At 39.5% G+C, this 15,845-nt stretch overlaps 1 protein-coding gene across 2 annotated transcripts in view; it reads right to left on the reverse strand.

Moving 5' to 3' along the window:
- Positions 1–1,304: 1,304 nt before the first annotated feature.
- The window catches only part of LOC307150994 (cysteine repeat modular protein 1), a 31,652-nt gene continuing 17,111 nt past the window's right edge, over positions 1,305–15,845 (reverse strand). The window contains exons 7-16 of one of the 2 annotated variants that reach the window (XM_079858710.1): positions 14,893–14,979; positions 14,522–14,717; positions 11,268–11,491; positions 10,764–11,006; positions 8,196–8,441; positions 7,080–7,278; positions 6,555–6,760; positions 5,886–5,986; positions 4,739–4,910; positions 1,305–3,313 (exon numbers count right to left, since the gene is read on the reverse strand). In XM_079858710.1, the coding sequence (XP_079714836.1) occupies positions 2,925–3,313; positions 4,739–4,910; positions 5,886–5,986; positions 6,555–6,760; positions 7,080–7,278; positions 8,196–8,441; positions 10,764–11,006; positions 11,268–11,491; positions 14,522–14,717; positions 14,893–14,979 (2,063 nt within the window). In that variant the 3' untranslated portion in view covers positions 1,305–2,924. The remainder of the gene's footprint in view (positions 3,314–4,738; positions 4,911–5,885; positions 5,987–6,554; positions 6,761–7,079; positions 7,279–8,195; positions 8,442–10,763; positions 11,007–11,267; positions 11,492–14,521; positions 14,718–14,892; positions 14,980–15,845) is intronic. The other variant, XM_079858711.1, reaches the window with a different exon arrangement.

A 15,845-nucleotide genomic window follows, 5' to 3' on the forward strand; every position in this document is an offset into this window, starting at 1 on the left:
TAGCTGCAGCATCCTGGATCATTTGTAGAGGTTTTACAGGGCATGCTGGAAGGCCTGCCAAGAGAGCATTACAGTCCAGTCTGGATAGAACAAGAGCTTGGACATGGAGTTGTGTAGCATACTCTGATAGGAAGGGCCTAATCCTCCTAATGTTGTATATGGCAAATCTGCAGGACCGGGCAGTTCTAGCATTGTGGTCTGTGAAGTTCAACTGATCATCAATCTCAACTCCAAGGTTCCTGGCTGTCTTGGATGGAGTTATGGTTGACGAACCTAGCTGAATGGAGAAGTTGTGATGGAGTGCTGGGTTGGCTAGGACCACAAGCAGCTCTGTCAGCTCTGTCTGCAGTGATAGGAAAAAACATGTTTCAGAATGACAGATCCTAGTGATGACATGTAGATGGAGAAGAGAAGTGGTCCAAGCACTGAGCCCTGAGGCACCCCAGAAAACTCAAGAAAAAAATCACTTCGCTCAGCCAAACAACAACAAAAAAAAAAAAAAATGTAGTTAGTATTCAGTTGTCAGACACTACTGGAACTTAAAATGGGACCTGGTTCTATTGTCAGATGAAACAAAAATTGCTTTTTGGCAGCACACCCACCAGACTGCTTTGATGCAAACAGGGTTAAAACGTCCATTAAATTTGTATGTTTTCTTCCATTGTCGCCTGCCTGATGTGGTCTGGCAGATGTGGCCACTAAAATGTTAAAGTAGCCTATAGAAAAGAGCTGTGTAAAATTTTAGCTACAAGTCATAAAGTTTTGTAACAACCCAAGGATGAGCACTTTATGACAATTTAAATATATCAGATCTGAACAGTTATCAGAGTTCTATGTAAGAACTCTATGTTCTATGTCTTGTGTATTTATCTTGCTCTGACACTCCTTACTGTGTAATTTAACAGTTGGTTTAGGATTAATTCATTTCCTCACAATACCCACTGCCATCATATAAACTGATACAATGTTTGTACATCAGAGCAAATTAACAGTGTTTGGCATGTGGGGTGTGAACAATTTCTTGGCATTAACGTCTGTTCAGATTCACATCAAACATGTTAAGACTTTTCAAGATACAGTTTTGTAGCGTAGATACAGTTTTGTGTTTGGAATACAATGTTGTTTTCCACTAACAGGTTTTTTTCCCCAGCAGGTAGTTAAGTTAACACACAGATTTGAAGTCGAGTGAGCTGAAAAAAAAATCCAATGTGACATACACTGCTTGGTGACCGCATTACCTCTATTGCCACCACCAAAGCATACCAGAACTCCAAGGGTTTAATTTGTTCATTTGACAAAAGAAAAAAGGTTGTGATTTTTTTTTTTTTTTTTTTTTTACAGTGTATGCAAAGACTTACTGTTCAGCAAAACAGCCAATAAAGAGACAGAAATAATCTTTTTCTGAAATGGATTGAATATTCTTTACTAAGAAAATATAGGATCTCTAAATAAACTGTCACCTTCTAATCACCCCCCCAAAAAAATGTTTGGTACCACTTTTTAGTAACCATCATTAATAACATTAACAAACATTACATTACAGACAGAGTTATATTACAATAACATAACAGTCTACATAACAGCTGGCATCAATATTCTGAAATTCCAGATAAATATATACAGTATATAAGAATAAACATATCAAGAAAGAACATAAAGATGCTATCATGTATCGATTTAGCATTAATTACAGAGTTGTCTGTTGTTACCATCTTCCAGTCCAGTGGGTTTTTAGTGGTCGACCGATACATCAGCCAATATTTGGCGATTTTTAATGATCGCATCACCCAATATTTTTTTCTGTTTGGCTGATAGGTTGGAAGCAGGGCTTTTTTTTTTTTTTTTTGACAGCCAAGACTTTAATTTTATTAGTTTGCTGTCTGTTTAACAGTCCTGTCTAATAAATTATAAACAGAGCTGTTAAACCCAGAAAGTAAACAGTATAAACAAAAAAGTGTTTGCTATTATTAGGCTAATAATTGAAAGACAAACACTATACTTTCTCGTACTGTCAGCATACAGCAATACGCCTTTATATAATTTAAATTGAAGTCTTTGAATCTAAGGCTACGTTTACACGGAAACGATCTGAAGAGAAAACGCAAAAGTGATCACTTTTTATTCTGCGTTTAGACGAGCGTTATGTGGGGGAAATCTGCGTGCATATGGTGACGCAAAAGTGTGTGAAATTCAATGTAGTGTGCACTCCAGGCGGCTAGGTGGCAATGTGAAGCACTGATCGGTGCCTTCACTGTCTAGCAGACTTTTGCGTTTTTACCGTTTAGACGAGAACGCGACGGTGGAGCGTTTTTAAGATTTCCACTCTGGAGGGTGGTTTCACTTTTTTGCGTTTTTAAGCCCCAAAAACGCCGTCGCCGTCTAAACGAAAGGCACATCTGATAAAATATTTTTACGTTTTCACCCGCGAGCGTTCTCGTGTAAACAGGGCCTAAAAAAACATTTTAATTTCATAAACCTTGCAAACTTTGGCAAATCCAGCTGTGAAATCTTGTGGTGTAAATCTATAGCCATTATAAAAACGTGTGAACTCTTATTATTTATATTTTTAACAATTTCTTTATTTGTGAAATATACTATAATGGGATTGCAAAAGCGAGAAATTGCGATCTAAAGTATATATCGGTTTATTTCGCAATTCAAAATATTTCATGCTCATTTTCTAATTATTTATTTCTAATTTAGTAAACATTATGTAAAATACATATAAATTTAATTTGAACCATTAGCATGTGTTCTTACTATCTTTAAATTGAATAATGTGATATATATCGCCCATTGGCCAACCAGCGAAAATATCAGCATTGGCATCAGAGATTTAAAAAAAACAATATCGGTCGACCACTAGTTTTGACCACAGAAGTGTGCGTGTAAAGAATTAGTAGAATTTATTTAGTGACCATATTTTAGGTTCTGTTGAGATGTGTATTCTCAGTAGCGTCCTCCTCATCCTGCTCCTCCTCCGTGTCTGGCTCGTGGATGAAACCGTAGCGACGATAGACAGATCCATCTCGGCTGGTGTAGACCACATCTGCCTCGTCTCCGCTGTCCTCTGGTTCTGGTACTCCATGGGGCATGGGCCGGGAACTGGCCTCCCCGCTCAGCCGTTCATAGCTCTGTCTCCAGCATAACCTTTTTTTGGCCCTTGCCTGTACCAGAGCAAACACAACTAGAGCTAGCACTACAGCTAGCAGCAGAGCAGCAGGTAAGGCTGCAGATGCGTGCTGTACCGCTTGGGACCTTAGAATAACTTCATCCTGAGTTTTACTCGGAACAGGTGCCTCAAGACACAATGCTGTAAAAAAAAAAAAAAAAAAGAATAGCATTAAAGGGACTTTTTCACTGTAAAACCTGTAAAATTAATATTATACACACACATATGTTGATGAGCAAAAACATTATGACCAGTCACCTACTATTGATCATCTTCAATCAAGGCATTTATCTTCAAGGTAAGCAAACAACCAGTTCTTATTATCAATGTGTTGGATGCAGGAGAAAATGAGCAGGAATAAAGATCTGAGTGACTTTGACAAGGGCCAAATTGTTATGGAAAGGCGACTGAGTCAGAGTATCTCTGAAACTGCAAGGCTTGTGGGTTGATCTCGGTCAGCAGTGGTGAGAATTTACCAGCAGGAGGGACAAACCACAAACCGGCGACAGGATGTTGGCCACCCAAGGCTCATTGATGCATGAGGGCAACAAAGGCTATCCCGTCTGGTCCAAGCCAAGTCTACTTGTCTGCACAGGTCACACAAAATATAAATGATGGTTAGGGGAGGAATGTGTCACTCACAACACAAAGTTCATCGCCGCGTATGGGGCTGCGTAGCCGCAGACCAATCAGAGTGCCTGTGATGACCCCTGTCCACTGTCAATAGCAACCACAATGGGCATGCAAAAGTCGGAACTGAACCTTGAAGCAGTGGAAGAAGGTCGTCTGGTCCGATGAGTCCGGTTTTCTTTTACATCATGTGGATGGCTATTTACATGTGTGCCATTTACCTGGGGAAGTGAAGGCACCAGGATGCACTGTGGGACGACAAAAAGCCGGTGGAGGAAGTGTAATGCTCTGGAAAATGTTCTGCTGGGAATCCCTAGGTCCAGCCATTCATGTGGACATAAATTTGTCACGTGCCACCTACTTAAACATGGTTGCAGACCAGGTACACCCCTTCATGAAAATGATGTTCCCTGATAGCAGTGACCTCTCCCAGCAGAATAATGCACCCTGTCACACTGCACACATTGTTAGGAAAGGTTTGAGGAACATGATGAAGTTCAAGGCGTTGCCCTGGCCTCCAAATTCCCAAGATCTCAATCCAATTGAGCAACCGTGGAATCTACTGTCTCAACCTCGCAACCTACAGGACTTGAAGGATCTAATGTCTTGGTGTCAGATACCACAGGACACCTTCAGAATGTTTTGGCTCATCGATGTGTGTGTGTGTGTGTGTGTGTATATTGTGACTGTTAATAGTTACATTTTTTTCAATTAAACAACCACAACAATTTGACAGCTATAGCAGGAAGGAGTATTTTCAGTGAATTATGGCATATGTTTTTCATCTGTTCCTCTGTTGTATGGCTTGCAAGTCATATAGAAAATGGTACTGCAAGTAAAACAGGAAATATATGACTCCCATTGTAAAAATGCATGGCATTGTGTGTCTTTGTGAATAACCCATTAAAAGGATTAAAGTAAAAACTTGAGCAATACCTGAGCCTGTATCGCAGAGACAGCACGTCCTGTCCTTCTGCCCCGACTGGCAGCAGGGCAAACACTGACTGTCAGTGGCATGTAGGGCAAAACCCGAATGACAGGTGAGACAGCTACTGGACCCGGCACTGGAACAATGCCTACAGGACTCATCACAGGGTTCACAAACTCCCTAATGCCATTGAAAGAGATACATGTGGAATGAAATCTTTTGTTCTGTTTGACAGTTGCAGTGTATTGTTGGCTTATTAAAAAAAAACTTACAATGAAAGCAAAAGGGCTTCACAGAAATGTGAAGCATATCATTTTCTAAAAAACATTCATTGTTCTGTTAAAATTTGTATTATTTGATCTGTAAAGCCATTTAAAAAATTACACCTTTTTTGTTTCAGGGTTTATGATGGTGTATGCTGACAAAATTGGACATAACCTTATACATACCTTCACACTTAATTTGTGTTCACGCCTTGTGCCTACACTATTATGGACAGACCTTACTGTAACCTAGATTTTGCTTAAAGAACCAGTTTTGATTATTTGTAAAGACATGGGAATAAAAGATCATTATCTTTTATTATACATTTGATGTATTTTAGGACACATTGTTAATGAGAAACTCAATAAGTGCTTATTACAAATAAGACATAATGACTATTCTGGGAATTTTGTAGTGCCTTTAGATCAAAAGTTTCTTAAGAAACATACTTTCCAGTCACACCTTTTTTTTTAGATGGTTTCATCTTGGTAATGACGGTAAATAAATCTAAAGAGTAACTTCTGTTATAAAGAGTTTTATAGTTCAACATTTACTTTATAGTCTTTAGACTTGTCTAAACTTTTTTAAATTGTGTAAACTTAACACTGCATACTATGCTTCCATGTTTTAGTCACAGATATTGTTGTCTTGTACAATGAACATGACACTATTTTGCAGGCAAGAAGCTGTTATCTTTTAAAATGGCTATAGATTATATTTCCTTCCTAATCAATGACAGATGAACATTTGCTAGCTACAACAGCCACGTGATGATGGCTCACATTTGGATTACAAATTTTTCAAGAATTAGTAATGATAGTTTTCATCTTTTCACATAAATAGCAGTAAATGATGAGGTACTACTATAAAAACTCTGACATAAGCACTTACACCCTGTGAGTAATATCGACTCTCCTCGCAGCGAGGGTAACACACGCCATCCTGAAGGACGCTGCCCCAGTCACACGTCACACATCCCTGAGGAGTGCTATCTGCAAACAACACAGAAACACGCAGATGAGAAAGGGCGAGGCGTATGCGGTTTCCTTCAAAGAGATGCTAATCTGAAGTTATTTTTGAGGTCAGAATTTCACTTCCTTTAAGGGAAAGTAGGCAGGTAGAAATTCATTTTCATTGTAACCAACATTGTGCCATAAGTTCTGTTGATTGAGCTTAAATTGTGAACCCAAAATATTCCTTTTCGAGTGGGAGGTCATTAGTAAGTATGAGTACCTTATAACTACTAGATTTCAAATCTCTTACTATTCAGGGAATCCTGTTCCGGCCTAACTTTCTTAAAGATGGACAGGAATGCTAATAGATTTTTCCAGGAATTATTTACTTCCTTGGTGGGTAAGTCAACAGGTTATATTTCATAGCGTGCACATTTCTATAGCATGCATTTTATCACATTAAAATCAATCAGCAAACTGAATATCTGTTTGCATTGACATTTTGAGATCAAACAAGGGCCACCATATATTGATAAGAATGAAGATTGTAGTAGATACTGGCATTACAGAATCTCATAAAATGTAAGAACAATGATAACAGAAGCACCTGTGCAGGACTTGCAGCTGGTGTGGCACTGTCTGCAGCTGTGCCCGCTCTCAAAAAAGCGCTGTGGACACTGATCCACACACTGTCTGGTGCCCTGCAGGTCCAGCAAAGGAGGTGTGCACACCCTGCAGGCGTCCGGCCCTGGGCCCGTGCACTGCTCACAGGAACGGTCACACTTCTCACAGCGCTCCTCTGAGCTGTAGTACCTGAGGACGGGACATCAAGACATGCATCTCTTGTTATTATATGCAGACAATGAAGAGAAGGCAGGAAGTTACTGCGGAATAAGATCAAAACAGGCCAGAAACACGGCTCTGGTAGCTGTACAAACCTTGCCGATAACAATTTGACCCTTGTCAAAGTCATTCTTTACCTAAAGTCAGTCTTTAACTACTTTAAGTTATGAAAAGTTTTAGGAGCAATCAGTTTAATCTAACTCTGGTACTCATACTAGTTGCTTTCTTAGCTCGTAATTAGCAGTGGATGGATAGCATTTTGTTGTGTGTGTGTGTAAGATGATCTCACCCTGTGGGACAGTGGCTAACACAGAGATGAGAGAGGAGATGAAGGTAGCCTGGTGCACAGCTCAGACAGTCTCTGGGAGACGCCCCGGTGCAGGTGGCACACACATGATCACAGGGCATACAGAAACCCAGATCCACCCCGTCGGCCTCCTCATGGGCACTGTAAGTTCCCACAGGACACGTGCTCACGCACGAACCATCTGGAACACAAACACAGTCTATTTAAACCAGTAACTTTAAGTAGAACTTGTACATTAAAACACCACTTTGCTGTTTCTACTGCACTTTAGATCCAAGAGAGGGATTTAATTCAGTATTACTAATTATAAAGATAAGAAAAAAATATATATTTTTCAAGTGCCCCTATTATGCTATTTTAAAGGTTCCTAATTTTGTTTTGGTCTCCTACAAAAAGGTTTACATGCATCCAAGGTCAAAAAACACATTAATTTCCTCATACATTGCAGCATCACCTAAATTTCTCAATGAGTCTGAAACTATTTGTTTGAAGATTCAGCCTCTCTGAACTCCTCCTTTGCACGAGCCTACTCCGCTCTGATTGGTCAGATGGCCCAGTCTGTTGTGATTGGTCTATAGCTTGATGAAAATGAAACGCTCATTACCATATCTTAATTTCAGCTCCGGAGGCTTCCTCAATCCTCAGCAATTGTACACAGTGTAAGGACAGTAACAATGGCTTCGATTTTAACATATTTCGAACGCAAACATTGGAAGAACTAGTTGATCAACCCAAACATCCGACACAATTTTTATTGACAGAATTTTAGGTAATAGTAGGCCCACATCTGATTAGCAGAACTATTTAAGCTATTTCAACATGAGTTAGCTGGTTAGCAAAGACCTACCTACAGCTGTGCTGGGTGTACACCAAATTAAACACAAACTATGTATTTTGAACCCTCTGTTGAAAATGTATACATTAATAATTCATCATAATTACAGGTTGTGATTCAGATGAGTAATTGGGTCCAAATAAAGTGGGTACTGCCCCATCTTTAAAAGATAAAATTTTGCTAAAGCATAATAGGGGCAGTTTAATAGTAGACCTAAACTTAAGAAATAGAAATGTGTTGACACAAGTTCAAGTCATACGTACTGTGGAGGTAGTTGGGCAGGGCACAGGTCTGGCAGTCAGTGGGTCCCGGCCCCTCGCAGGACTGGCAGAGTCGATGACATGCTTGGCAAGTGAACTGGTTATTTTGGAGGAACGTTCTGGGTGGGCAGTCTGAATCCCCGGTAACCCCACACATCATGGTGTTGGGATCAAGAACGAGACCCTTTTCGCACTGCATACACTGGGTGGGCTCAGGACCCACACAGCGTGCACAGGTCTGGTGACATTCTACGGAGACAAATATGGGACATATAAGAACATTTTTATATTTGTTTGCATATCAGCCACATTTATCTACATATATTCAATTATTGTGATTATAAAATATAACCAGTAATTCATATAACCAGTTTATAACCACTTGTGTAGTTGGTTGATGTTCAATCTCATCCGTTTCTTTTTTGACAACTAATTAGTGCAAAAAAAAAAAAAAATTCAAGATGCATATGAGCTGAACATAGTATTCCATGTTAGAAAAAACACAATGTGAACAGTATGTGCGTTCTATGCTGACGACAAAACTTACATCACGTACGCTGAATTATAGAATTTTGACTGTGAAACAACAGGCCAGGGGCAGTGTTGCCATCTTGTGAAAAAAAATAAAATAATTCAAGGCGCATGTGCAAGGTGAGCGAGTGTACATAACAAAAAATGGGCTGCGCATGCTATGCTGATAATGAAATTTACCTCACGCACACTGTACACATACCTTACCATAAACATTAAGCTCTAAGTATACTTTGGACGTACTTTTAAATTAGAGTTGCCAATATTTCTTAAGTCCTTCACACGTTCATCAACGCGAGCATTAATTTTCCTTGCGTCTCTGGTAGTTTCTTGTTATTTTGTCTCATTTACATTTCACGATGTGTGCAAGCTAAATATACAGAAATGTAAAAAAAAAAAAAGTTTAACCATCTTGGAGTGAAAGTTTATCATTTAGAAGTGTTTTGTCTTGCCAATTTTCATATGCAAACAATTTTAAACGCGGAAGAATCTGAGGCGAAAACCTGGACTCGCGCGCTGTTACCTGTGCACACACAGCTGCACACACACCCGAAGTGCGCGCACGCAGATAGAGAGAGAGAGAGAGAGAGAGAGAGAGAGAGAGAGAGACGCGTTTCAGACAGCGCTCGAACACCAAATCGATTCCTCTTTCGCGTTTACTTGCGCTTGAATGGAACACCCAGGGTGTCAAAACACCCGTCTCAACAATAATTCTCTTTATTTTATGTCATAAGTGAATATTTGAGAAAGAAATCGGATATGTATCGGTATATTCGGTCCTTGCATTTGGTCTTAGGCCTTGTCCACACGAAGCCGGTGCGTTCCCTATCCGATCATTTTTTTTCCTCATTCTAAAAAAAAATTCCGTAAACACGGCGTCGTCTCAAGAAATATCTGCGTACACACGAAACCACTGAAACCGACTGAAAACGGTGTAGTATATATGCCAGACCAGTATGGGGCGCTGTAATTCTGCCACAGAGATACACTATACACGGAGAAGAAGACTTTGAGCATGCGCATAACCTTGCGCGCTGTATTCGAACCAAGAAGAAGAAGACGAAGATTATCGCTTGTTGCTCACCACAGTTGCATAGAAGCAATAGATTCTGCTGTAATAAAGCTAGTAGGCTTAGTAGCTTCTGCAGCACGAACACAATCATGTAAGTCCGCCATTATTGTTGTTGCTGTTACGCGTGACACAGACGGCACGTGATGTGATGACATCATCGTTTCACAAAATATACGGATTGGCTGTACACACGAAACCGCAAGGGTGTCGTTTTCAGATTTATCCACTTTGGGACCCGGTTTCAAAAAATAGCGGTTTCAGTCTCCCAAAACGCCGGATCCGTGTGGACGAAAAGCCAATACGATAAAAAATGTATACGTATACAGCGAAACGCGTCTCCGTGTGGACGGGCCCTTAAAGTGACAGCAGCCTAAAGCAAAGCAGGAATATGTTTTTGTCTGTGTCATTAATGTAAAAAAATAAATAAAAATACAGCTCTAACAAAGATGAACTAAATATAATATTTAATATTACTAATACTAATATTTAAATTGTACAGTGAACAAATAGTGTTATTTTACATATAGGCAGCTTGTAGGATACCTCAGATACCTTGTGGAATCAAATGCCGTGACCCCTCGTGGAAGAAGAAAGCCGTTGTGTTTACAACTGTGACAATGAGCGCTTACCAGGATCAACTAAACGCTGGATTTTCAAAAGTATGTGAAGTTCGCGCCGCGGCTCCATTGTTGCATCTAGCACAATGTTTCTTGAATGAACAATTTATTAGATGCAGGCCGGTGTGTTATTGTAGGGACATCGACATTATATTGTCACGCCCCTAAACATGACGCGGAACAAAAAGAACTGTGATTGGTTGCGTTACATGTCAGTCAAACGTCCTCTTGGGCGGTCCTTGGCTTAGAAAAGCTGCGATAGAGACCCTCTGCCATCAGTCTGAAGGTCTGGCTACGCGAGACTATGTGCACCCCTGCTCATAATACATCACATTACAGATAATACTTCACCCTGGCATTCTTTATCAGAGGTCTGGTAATAAGTGCCCGTTGGGCACACCTCCAAACACGTGCCCTCGTAGAGTTTTGGGGTGAGGGAAGAGCAGGTCTCGCAGTCGTCAGATAGAGGACCAGAGCAGGTGGTACAGGTGGGATGGCAGCTCACACAGACCCCCTTATCCAAATCTTCAAAGTAACCCTTCGGACAGACTGCCTTACATGCCCCGTTTAAGAGCAAATAGAGAAAACTGCACCCTGAAATTAAAGTTAGACAATATATTTGAATTTCAAATACATTTTAATCTAATTTCCACTGAAAGTAATCAAGGAGTGTTAACTGATCTGCAAATGTGAAAATGGATAGATAGCAAACAAGATAATATAACATGGAAAATTAATGTAATATCATTCTACAGAAGTGACACTGACAGGTTTTCAGGGCTCATTTTGGCTGTAACTGTTTCTACTCTTGTTAGTGACGTTTTGCACAGGATCTCAGCGGTAACAATCACTCACTAGTGCAGGTGTAAAAATTGGTGCACACGTCACAGTGAGGAGCACAGCGTCTGCATGTGCCGTCTTCTGCCACGTAGCTCATGGGGGCGCAGTTTTGCTTGCACTGCCCGTTTGCCAGATGAAGGCCTTCTCGACACGAAAGGCACTGCGTGCTTGTGCCATCGCAGGTCAGACAGAGTTCATCACAGGGTTCACATGTCCCCAGCTCAGTCTCAAAATAACCTCTGCAAGAAAAACAACAGATACAAGTTTTTTCAATGCATTGATCAATGTATGCTACTGAGCGACGGTTAGGATTAAAAGGTCATTTGGCTTTCAGTTTAGCTTATTTTCTTAGTGCTACATTTCATTACACTTTATTTTAAGGTGTCCTTGTTTCACTGTAATTATACAGTGAGGAAAATAAGTATTTGAACACCCTGCTATTTTGCAAGTTCTCCCACTTAGAAATCATGGAGGGGTCTGAAATTGTCATCGTAGGTGCATGTCCACTGTGAGAGACATAATCTAAAAAAAAAAAATCCACGAATCACAATAGATGATTTTTTAACTATTTATTTGTATGATACAGCTGCAAATAAGTATTTGAACACCTGAGAAAATCAATGTTAATATTTGGTACAGTAGCCTTTGTTTGCAATTACAGAGGTCAAACGTTTCCTGTAGTTTTTCACCAGGTTTGCACACACTGCAGGAGGGATTTTGGCCCACTCCTCCACACAGATCTTCTCTAGATCAGTCAGGTTTCTGGGCTGTCACTGAGAAACACGGAGTTTGAGCTCCCTCCAAAGATTCTCTATTGGGTTTAGGTCTGGAGACTGGCTAGGCCACGCCAGAACCTTGATATGCTTCTTACAGAGCCACTCCTGGGTTATCCTGGCTGTGTGCTTCGGGTCATTGTCATGTTGGAAGACCCAGCCTCGACCCATCTTCAATGCTCTAACTGAGGGAAGGAGGTTGTTCCCCAAAATCTCGCAATACATGGCCCCGGTCATCCTCTCCTTAATACAGTGCAGTCGCCCTGTCCCATGTGCAGAAAAACACCCCCAAAGCATGATGCTACCACCCCCATGCTTCACAGTAGGGATGGTGTTCTTGGGATGGTACTCATCATTCTTCTTCCTCCAAACACGTTTAGTGGAATTATGACCAAAAAGTTATATTTTGGTCTCATCTGACCACATGACTTTCTCCCATGACACCTCTGGATCATCCAAATGGTCATTGGCAAACTTAAGACGGGCCTTGACATGTGCTGGTTTAAGCAGGGGAACCTTCCGTGCCATGCATGATTTCAAACCATGACGTCTTAGTGTATTACCAACAGTAACCTTGGAAACGGTGGTCCCAGCTCTTTTCAGGTCATTGACCAGCTCCTCCCGTGTAGTTCTGGGCTGATTTCTCACCTTTCTTAGGATCATTGAGACCCCACGAGGTGAGATCTTGCATGGAGCCCCAGTCCGAGGGAGATTGACAGTCATGTTTAGCTTCTTCCATTTTCTAATAATTGCTCCAACAGTGGTCCAACAGTTTTCACCAAGCTGCTTGGCAATTTCCCCGTAGCCCTTTCCAGCCTTGTGGAGGTGTACAATTTTGTCTCTAGTGTCTTTGGACAGCTCTTTGGTCTTGGCCATGTTAGTAGTTGGATTCTTACTGATTGTATGGGGTGGACAGGTGTCTTTATGCAGCTAACGACCTCAAACAGGTGCATCTAATTTAGGATAATAAATGGAGTGGAGGTGGACATTTTAAAGGCAGACTAACAGGTCTTTGAGGGTCAGAATTCTAGCTGATAGACAGGTGTTCAAATACTTATTTGCAGCTGTATCATACAAATAAATAGTTAAAAAATCATATATTGTGATTTCTGGATTTTTTTTTTTTAGATTATGTCTCTCACAGTGGACATGCACCTACGATGACAATTTCAGACCCCTCCATGATTTCCAAGTGGGAGAACTTGCAAAATAGCAGGGTGTTCAAATACTTATTTTCCTCACTGTATATTTAAGTACTGAGTAATAGTAATTAACTACATGTACTTGCTATAGGGTTAGGATTAGGTTTCAGTTTTGGGTCAGATGCATGTAATTATGCATAATCTATAGTTATTACTATAGTAACTAACTACATGTAACGTGTAACAAGGACACTGTAAAATAAAGTGTTGCCCTATATCTTCAAATGATCCAGTCAGCTAAATTTCAACTTTAAGTGTCACAGGAAAAAATATAATATATGCTGTATGTTTTAGAATGTATTTCTAACTGTTTTTCATCTAAGTGATTAGACAGACAGACAGATAGACAGATAGACAGATAGATAGATAGATAGATAGATAGATAGATAGATAGATAGATAGATAGATAGATAGATAGATTTCACATATTTCTCAATATTGCATATAGTGTGGTTTTGCATGCTAAATATTTCAACAATATTGAAGAAGTAAAAATCCTTCAATAGAGTCAAATCACAGTAATATTTAGAGTGTGTAAAAATATGGATATTTATAAAAAAAAAATAAAAAAAAGTTTACATTGACATTTCTAGCTATGTGAGGATTTATTAATGTACATTAATGATGTTATATAAAGCATTTTATATATATTGTTGGGTTCGGTAAGTCTTTTATGCTCACCAAGGCTGCATTTGATCAGCAATACAGTAAAACAGAAATATTGTAAAATATTATTACAATTTAAAATAACTTATTTCTATTTTAATATATATACAGTACATTTACATGTATGATTTGATGTTCAAGAAAAATTTCTTATTATTATCAATGTTGAAAACAGTTAATATATTTTTGGAAACCATGATACAATTATTATTATTATTATTTATGTTTTTAGGATTCTTTGATGAACAAAGTGCAAAGGAACAGCATTTAGTTGAAGTGGAAATCTTTTGTAACTTTATAAATGTCTTTACCATCACTTTTAATTAATTTAAAGCATTAATTATATCGCCTTGCTGTATAAAAGTATTGATTTCTTTAATAAAATAAAAAATAAAAAACTCGGTTACACTTTGTTTTAAGGTATCATTGTTAGAGTGTAATTATATATTTAAGTACTGAGTAATATTAAGCAACTACATGTATAGGGTTAGGGTAGGATTAGGTTGACCTTTAGTTGCATGTAATAATGCATAATTTACTGTTATTACTACTACATGTATACATATGTAACAAAGACACTGTAAAATAAACTGTTAGAATTCCAGAAGTTACAGCCATTGTGACTCACTCTGGGCACTCAGACCAGCAGCTGCCCTGGAACAGATAGAGCTGGTAAGAGTCCGTCTTACAGCTCACACACTCGTCTCTGCTCTCACAGGCCTCACAGTTAGCAGAACACCTCTCACACAACAAACTGGAGCTGTTTCCAAAGAAACCCAGAGGACAGCGGTCTACACACACGGACTCCTGCTCCAACATGTATCCTAGCAAAAAAGACGGCTATTAGAGTGGTTGAAAAAAGCAAACATGCATCTTATCATCAATAAGATGTATCAATATCTTATTTACTCAGCAAGTTCTTATGAAGCAGGAACCCATTAAGAGGAAATGTTTACATTTATCAGGTGGGAGGGAAAGGAAAGCTAACCTATACGTTACCGGTAGCACAGGTGATGCAATTCTGAGCCTTGGGGCCATAACATGTCAGACAGGATCCATCACAGAAACGACAAGTGCGACTTTCCCCTTTGGAGAAGGAAAAAAATACACGGTTATATATAGTTTTCCTTGATTTACCACAGGGATTTTCAAACTTTTTGATGCCAAATAGGATGATTTGATTAAAATCATCATATTTATATGGGTAACGTATAGGTTAGTTTTGCAATTCCTCCCATTAGTGGAGCGGCTAAGTGATATAATCGTTCAGTTTATGATACAAGCGTGAAAATTGGCATGAGCAGTCTCCATGGGTCACTTGACAAGAAAATTGTCCGAGCCACTTGAAATTTCAAGATTTTAAATTTTTCAAGATGGCCGACACCTTAGTGGAGCAGTTAAGTGATATAGTGGTTTATTTGGTGATACAAGCATGAAAATTTGCATGAGCAGTCTCTGATGGTCACTAGACAATAAGCCACCCACAGCTACTTGAAATTTCAAGATGGCGGCCATTTTTCAAGATGGCCACCACCTTAGTGGAGCAATTAGGTTCATGGCAATTTTCATGCTTGTATCACCAACTAAATTATTTCTTAAGCCTAATTGCTCCACTAAGGTGGTGGCCATCTTGAAAAATGGCCGCCATCTTGAAATTTCAAGTAGCTGTAGGTGGCTTATTGTCAAGTGACCCACAGAGACTGCTCATGCCATTTTCATGCTTGTATCACCAAATAAACCACTATATCACTTAACTGCTCCACTAAGGTGTCGGCCATCTTGAAAAATTGCCGCCATCTTGAAATTTCAAGTGGCTCGGACAATTTTCTTGTCAAGTGACCCATGGAGACTGCTCATGCCAATTTTCAAGCTTGTATCATAAACTGAACGATTCTGCCAAACATAAGCACTTAGCCGCTCCACTACATCTGATAAACATAAACATTTCCTTT

Source organism: Squalius cephalus (assembly GCF_949319135.1).
Source record: "Squalius cephalus genome assembly, chromosome: 23".
Taxonomy (NCBI): Eukaryota; Metazoa; Chordata; class Actinopteri; order Cypriniformes; family Leuciscidae; genus Squalius; species Squalius cephalus.